The sequence below is a fragment of the Berghia stephanieae genome, chromosome 9 (genome assembly GCF_034508935.2).
Source record: "Berghia stephanieae isolate SIO BIC M18660-M18661 chromosome 9, UCSD_Bste_1.3, whole genome shotgun sequence".
Taxonomy (NCBI): domain Eukaryota; kingdom Metazoa; phylum Mollusca; class Gastropoda; order Nudibranchia; family Aeolidiidae; genus Berghia; species Berghia stephanieae.
In genome coordinates this window covers 3,735,171-3,742,670 of record NC_088368.1, presented here as the reverse complement: position 1 = coordinate 3,742,670, position 7,500 = coordinate 3,735,171, and the positions used below count along the sequence as shown (strand labels likewise).

Sequence of the window (7,500 nt, the reverse complement as noted above, 5' to 3'; positions counted from 1 at the left end):
GTAGTAGTAGTAGTAGTAGTATAGTAGTAGTAGTAGTAGTAGTAGTAGTAGTAGTAGTAGTAGTAGTAGTATAGTAGTAGTAGTAGTATTTAGTAGTATAGTAGTAGTAGTAGTAGTAGTAGTAGTAGTAGTAGTAGTAGTAGTAGTAGTAGTAGTAGTAGTAGTAGTAGTAGTAGTAGTAGTAGTAGTAGTAGTAGTAGTAGTAGTAGTAGTAGTAGTAGTAGTAGTAGTAGTTATAGTAGTAGTAGTAGTAGTAGTAGTAGTAGTAGTAGTAGTAGTAGTAGTAGTAGTATAGTAGTAGTAGTAGTAGTAGTAGTAGTAGTAGTAGTAGTAGTAGTAGTAGTAGTAGTAGTAGTAGTAGTAGTAGTAGTAGTAGTAGTAGTAGTAGTAGTATGTAGTAGTAGTATAGTATAGTAGTAGTAGTAGTAGTAGTAGTAGTAGTAGTAGTAGTAGTAGTAGTAGTAGTAGTAGTAGTAGTAGTAGTAGTAGTAGTAGTAGTAGTAGTAGTAGTAGTAGTAGTAGTAGTAGTAGTAGTAGTAGTAGTAGTAGTAGTAGTATAGTAGTAGTAGTAGTAGTAGTAGTAGTAGTAGTAGTAGTAGTATAGTAGTAGTAGTAGTAGTAGTAGCAGCAGTAGTAGTAGTAGTAGTAGTAGTAGTAGTAGTAGTAGTAGTAGTAGTAGTAGTAGTAGTAGTAGCAGCAGCAGTAGTAGTAGTAGTAGTAGTAGTAGTAGTAGTATCACGATCATCATCATCATCATCATCATCATCATCATCATTATCATCATCAATATAATAATAATTATTATTATCATATTAATTATTATTATTATTAAATTAGCAATCACATTCTACTCCCAGCATCTGATAAGTTAGACAGACTTGAGATGCCATGTCTTGTATTTTTTTTATTTATTACAATTTACAGACCACAGCTTCAAGAAATTTTGTATCACTTTTTTATTTGTTTTGTTGTTTATTTTTTGGGGGTTTTTTTCTTGGTTTTTTTTTTCTTGTTTTTTTTTGGGGGGGGGGGGGGGGGGGTTGGGTTTTTTTAAAATGATGGATGGTCTCCCTTACCGCACTCATCATGTAAATGAGAGCCATGATCATCTGGGCAGCAGCAAAAGTCTGGAAGGAGTAGGCCATGAACAGGCATAAAGCACTGGCGGTCATTGATAGCATGAACACACAGAACAAGAACAGGAAGAAGGCCTCATTGGTATCTCGTAAACCTGGGTTGGGGGAGGGAGATGGATGTATGTATCATGTGGAGGAGGGAAATGAAGGAGGAGGGGAGGGGGATGAGGAGGGGGAAGAAGAAGAGGGGTTCTGGTGGTGGTGTTGGTGGTAATGATGATGATGATGGTGGTGGTGGTGGTGTCATTGGTAATGATGATGGTGATAATGATGATGATGATGATGGTGGTGGTGTCAGTGGTAATGATGATGATGATGATGGTGGTGGTGTCAGTGGTAATGATGATGATGATGGTGGTGGTGGTGTCAGTGGTAATGATGATGATGATGATAATGATGATGATGATGATGGTGGTGGTGTTGGTGGTAATGATGATGATGGTGGTGGTGGTGGTGTCAGTGGTAATGATGATGATGATAATGATGATGATGATGATGATGATGATGATGATGATGATGATGGTGATGGTGATGATGATGACGGTGATGATCATGATGATGAAAGATGATGATGATGATAATGATGATGATGATGATGGTGGTGGTGGTGGTGGCGGTGTTGGTGTTGGTGGTGGTGGTTGTTATGGTGACGGCAGTGAAAGTGATGATCATGGTGATAATGATGATGATGATGATGATGATGATGATGATGATGATGATGATGATGATGATGATGATGATGATGATGATGATGATGATGATGAATATGATGAAAATACAACTTCTTCATCTACCCACCAGGGCCAAAATAGACGATGACACTCATAGCCGAGGCGGCCACCAGTCTGAGAGGAATGATATCACAGAAAACTTTGACCAGGAAATAGACAGATGCTCTGTAGTAACCACTCACGTTCTCGTGTCTGGGGAGACGGGAATTAAAATACATCCCAGGTTTAATGGGACATTCATGAAATAGAATAAAAGGGATGACGGGATACCAGGCTGCTAGAACTTGTGGACTGTAAACAAAAATCAATGTAACAGCTTCAAAAAAAAGAACAAAATATCAAACAATGAACGTTTCGGGCTCAAAACCCTTCCTCAGCCAACAACAAAAAATAAACAATAAAGACATAAATACATTACTAAATTCCAGATCGACGACAGAGAAATCTGGAATTTAGTAATGTATTTGTGTCTTTATTGTTTTTTGTTGCTGGCTGAAGAAGGGTTTTGAGCTCGAAACGTTCCGTGTTTGGTACGTTTTTGTTTTTTTGTTTTTTTTGTTTTGTTTTTTATTAAGCTGTTACATTAATTTTTGTTTAATAAAAATGATATGAACGATCATGAATGATTTTAAAGCATAATGCTACAAACCAAGGACATAATTTGTTATCCCAAACCACCTTTATACAGATAAAGAGTAGTAGATAAAACTTTTTTTTAAAAACAAAGTCATTGTCTCAATCGTTTCTATGTTATATGTTTGTGTTGAGAATATTGGCTATTAAGCTTAACTGCTGGCCAGGTAACTTCGCGATGGTTGTATGTTGGACCCGCGGTCTCCAGCGGTGAGAGAGAGAGCTCTAGTAAGGAATGACCTGAGTTTGATCTTTTTGGGTTCGTGGATAGCTCATACGGTAGAGTCACGCTCTCACCGGCCAGGCGGAGTTGTCGTACCAATAAGGTCGCAGGTTCAAACCCCATCACCGCCGCGAAAAAATTTTATTCTCTATTGTCTTCTGGTACTTTTCTACTCACTTCATCTCTTGTTGTTACCAACATAAGTGCCTACTCCACTCACTTTTCTGAATTAAAAAGTCTGAGAGGTATTCACCAGTAGACATTTTGACCAATCAAAACGCGGAATTAGTGACACACCCTTAGTCTCACTCGGACAAACATAGCTGGTTGTTTACAAAGATTGGTCATGACGTCACTTCCCTCGTAATGACGCATGGTAACTTAGTAACTGGCTCTAAACTATCAGAACAATGGTGGACGCCCTTATGAAATATTTCTCCGACGAGCATAAAAGCGTATCCAGAGGAAAAATGAAAAATTTAATCTGATCATGTTTTGACTTTTACACATTCTGATCACAAGGAAATAAGAAAAGTTCTAGCCAGCTTGAAGAATAAAAAGTACCAATTTTCTTTGTTTAGAACCACGATGTCCGCCGTTGTTGGGCGGCGTGACATCAGACTATTGAACCCAATTGACATCACACTGCTCTCTGTTATTGTTTTTGATCGCTAGTTATGTGATTAGTTCTCACTAGATTCCGCATAATCAGACTATAAATGTTAAAAGTTACACATAGTTTCTGTGTTTTTAAAAATATTTATTGCCTATGTGAAAGAGTTTAAGATGGTGTTTAAAAAAGAAAGATATAGATAAACAGATCTCGTTTTGTAATGCTGTAGCCTGGATGATTTCAATACTCCTTTCAATTAGACAATAAATGATAAAGGTTGTTTTTATTATTTTATGAAACAGATAGATAACTAGCTAGCTAGCTGGATAGATATGTAGATAAATAGATAGATAGACAGATAGATAGATAGATAAATAGATAGATAGACAGACAGACAGACAGACAGACAGACAGACAGACAGACAGACAGACAGACAGACAGACAGATAGATAGATAGATAGATATTATAACATTATTATTACATATAAAAAATATAGTACATTATAGCGATATGAAAATAGAACGAAGATATATATGTGTATAAATATATATATATATATATATATATATATATATATATATATATATATATATATATATATATATATATATATATATTGAGAGAGAGATAGAGAGAGAGATAGAGAGACAGAAAGAGGGCGATATATGGACAAAAATAGAGATAGAGATAGGTAGAGAGAGATAAAGAGAGACAGAGAGATAGATAAAGAGATATAGAGAGAGATAGATAGAGAGAGAGAGAAAGAGAGATAGTTAGTTAGATAGATAGATAGATAGATAGAGAGAGAGAGAAAGAGAGATAGACAGATAGAGACAGAGAGAGACAGAGAGAGAGAGAAAGAGAGAAAGAGCTGTTTTGAATTAACAGTACTTACAAATAAATAACTTTCTCGTTGTGGTAACTTTCTACCGCTCCTAAGTTGAAAAACATTTGTACTGTTATCATGAAGAAAAATAGTCCGCCTCTGGGAGAAATTGTAAGAAAAAGTAAAAAGTGAAAAATATACCTGATTTAATATCAAAATTCAAGATTCAAAACGTTTATTTTAGGCAATTGCCAATATAACTCATACAAGACTATATTTTCATCAACAAATCAAATATGTAAAATCAATAATAAAGCAAGGCAAACAATGATAATAATAATGATAATAACAGTAATAATAACAGCAATAACAATAATAATAATAATAATAACAATAACAATAATAATAATAACAATAACAATAATAATAATAATCATCATCATAATCATAATAATAATAATAATAATAATAATAATAATAATAATAATAATAATATATAATAATAATAATAATAATAATAATAATAATAATAATAATAATATAATAATAATAATAATAATAATAATATAGGGAACAGATGTAGATTCCAAGAGCACACTATCATTGTACTAAATTTGAGAACATCTAATTGTCTCATCCTGACAAAAGCACAGGATCTCACTTAGATGAATATATTCAAATATTTACAAATCATTATATGTATTAAACAAATAATGGTGGTGGTGGTGGTGGTGGTTGGTAGTGGTGGTAATAGTGGTGATGGTGGTGATAATAGTGGTGGTGGTGGTGATAATAGTGTTGGTGGTGGTGATAATAGTGTTGGTGGTGGTGATAATAGTGGTGGTGGTGGTGGTAATAGTGGTTGTGGTGATAATAGTGGTGGTGGTGGTGGTGATAATAGTGGTGATGGTGGTGGTAATAGTGGTGGTGGTGGTGATAATAGTGTTGGTGGTGGTGATAATAGTGGTGGTGGTGATGATAATAGTGGTGGTGGTGGTGATAATAGTGGTTGTGGTGATAATAGTGGTGGTGGTGGTGGTGGTGGTGGTGGTGGTGGTGGTGATAATAGTGGTGGTGGTGGTGATAATAGTGGTGGTGGTGGTGGTAGAGGTGGTGCAGGTGGTGATAATAGTGCTTGTGATGATGGTGTAGTAGCATGCATGGAACAAACCTGTCTGAGAATGCCTTGACTGGGTCTTCATCAATCTTCCAATAAACTCCCATTAGGACTAAAGCAAAGAATATGGACGATCCGAGCTGATGAAAAGATAAAACTCAAAATGAGTTATTATTTATGTAGCTTAGAGTAGTCCTCCCATCTCCATAAATGGAATGACGTAATCATGTGTATAGGGAATGAGATTAGCGGAAGAGTAGCGTCCTTTGATTGGACGTCACCTTACAGAGAGAACGTCAATTTGGTTATGAAGTGTCTCAAGCCGCTTTCACCGGAAGCGAGGACGAGAGACGCATGTGCACAACCAACATGACGTTCTCTCTCTAATAACTTTTCCGCCGGTGACGTCACAGACTATGGGTGACGTCCAATCAAGGGACGCTACTCTTCCGCTAATCTCATTCCCTATATTAAAAAAACAAAACAATGTAATGTAAATGTTGCTTCTCGAAACTCGAAAAATTATATCTATGTACATGCCCATTTTTGATACATTTTTTCGAATTTTGAAAAGTAGCAAAAATCCCTAGGGTTGAGTGAGTTAAGGGTGGCGTTTAAAATCCTTATGAATTTATCTTTGTTATTTTTTAAGTGAACTATAGCGACAACGCTTTTGATCTCCTAAGAATTACAAATGTTTAGATTTTTTAAATTCATGTTTGCATGTAGCAGACGAGATGGGAAGGTATTAAAATCTTCTTTTTTTTTCTAATCAAAATTGAAGGAAATCCTACACGCTTGCAAGCTACCTCGAAATAAGTGTGAAATCTTACTATTGCCATTCCAGTCTGTGGGTTTCGAACCAAATCCTTGAAGGAACGCCCAGCAACAACCAGTAACTGTGGGAAAATAATAATTTGTGTAAAGTTGTATAGGGCAATGATGCTATGCGTTAAGGTAAATACTAACAACATCCGCCAGCCGGATGTAACGTAACAACAAACAAAACTATGTGTGACCTTAATGAATTAATAAACAAATTAATTGATTGAATAATTCATAAATAAATTAATTAATTAATATGTCATAAATAAATATGCATGAATTTTATAGAGCTCCAATCCCTGGCGCTTTACAAGTCAAAGTTAACATGAGAATTTTAAGAAAATTAAATGTTACAATTTTAAGAAAAACAAAAGTCCAATGTTTGAGAGTGGATAATATGAAGATGTGAGTCATTTAAACCAATCGATATTCGAAGGAGGAGTTTTCTGACCAAAATTTTTAACAAGTGTATTTTTTTCAGAGTGTAGCAGTGAACTGGATAAAGTTGAACTGATCGCAAATATGAGATCTTTGGTTTGTGTCCTGGACGACATTCCATAGGGGTCCCCCTATAGCTCAGTAGGTAGAGCACTTTCTTCACACCCCAAAGGGACCGAGATCGATCTCGGGTGATGTCGAGATTTATTTTTCTAACCCGCCCCCTCCTCCCTCCCTCACAGAGAGAGAGAGAGAGAGAGAGAGAGAGAGAGAGAGAGAGAGAGAGAGAGAGAGAGAGAGAGAGAGAGAAAGACTTTCAAAACAGCAGTGATTGGGAAGCTGGATCTGTTCAAACTAGTGGAAGCGCTATGCGATAGACTAACGTCCTACACTAAGGTAGCAAGAAATTGCAATAGTCCGATTCACGCTGTAGAAACCAGGATAAAGTCCAGCTCCATGGGCCTAATGACTCAGGACTACACACACATACAAACACACACCCACACACACACACATACACACACACATACACACACACACTTGCTTTTATACAGCGCAATATCCACTAAATGTGCTCAAAGCGCAAAGGGCCCCTGGCCAACAGCAACACTTAACATGTAGGACGTTACATGTCGCCTGTTAGGCGATATTACAATTCTTTCGAACAGAAACAACGCTGTCAACGGCCAGGCATTCATTTTACACCCGAATACGATAAGAGAATGTGAGTGAAGAGCCTTTTCCAAGGACCCAACTATGCGCCGAGCGAGGCTCAAACCCAGGACCATCCGATCCGAAAGAGACTGTCATACCAATAGGCCACATAGGGAGAGAGAGAGAGAGAGAGAGAGAGAGAGAGAGAGAGAGAGAGAGAGAGAGAGAGAGAGAGAGAGAGAGAGAGAGAGAGAGAGAGGTAGACAGACAGAAAACACTCAGATACATACACAAACAAACAA

General features: G+C 36.7%; 2 protein-coding genes across 2 annotated transcripts in view; one reads left to right on the top strand and one right to left on the bottom strand.

Moving 5' to 3' along the window:
- Window positions 1-7,500, top strand: part of LOC144979515 (uncharacterized) — a 144,740-nt gene that overhangs the window by 37,215 nt on the left and 100,025 nt on the right. The gene's annotated exons all lie outside the window — the stretch shown is intronic.
- Window positions 1-7,500, bottom strand: part of LOC144979517 (broad substrate specificity ATP-binding cassette transporter ABCG2-like) — a 53,239-nt gene that overhangs the window by 5,768 nt on the left and 39,971 nt on the right. The window contains exons 12-16 of the mRNA XM_078926215.1: window positions 6,115-6,180; window positions 5,336-5,421; window positions 4,234-4,323; window positions 1,935-2,059; window positions 1,077-1,231 (exon numbers count right to left, since the gene is read on the bottom strand). Of these exons, the coding sequence (XP_078782341.1) occupies window positions 1,077-1,231; window positions 1,935-2,059; window positions 4,234-4,323; window positions 5,336-5,421; window positions 6,115-6,180 (522 nt within the window). The remainder of the gene's footprint in view (window positions 1-1,076; window positions 1,232-1,934; window positions 2,060-4,233; window positions 4,324-5,335; window positions 5,422-6,114; window positions 6,181-7,500) is intronic.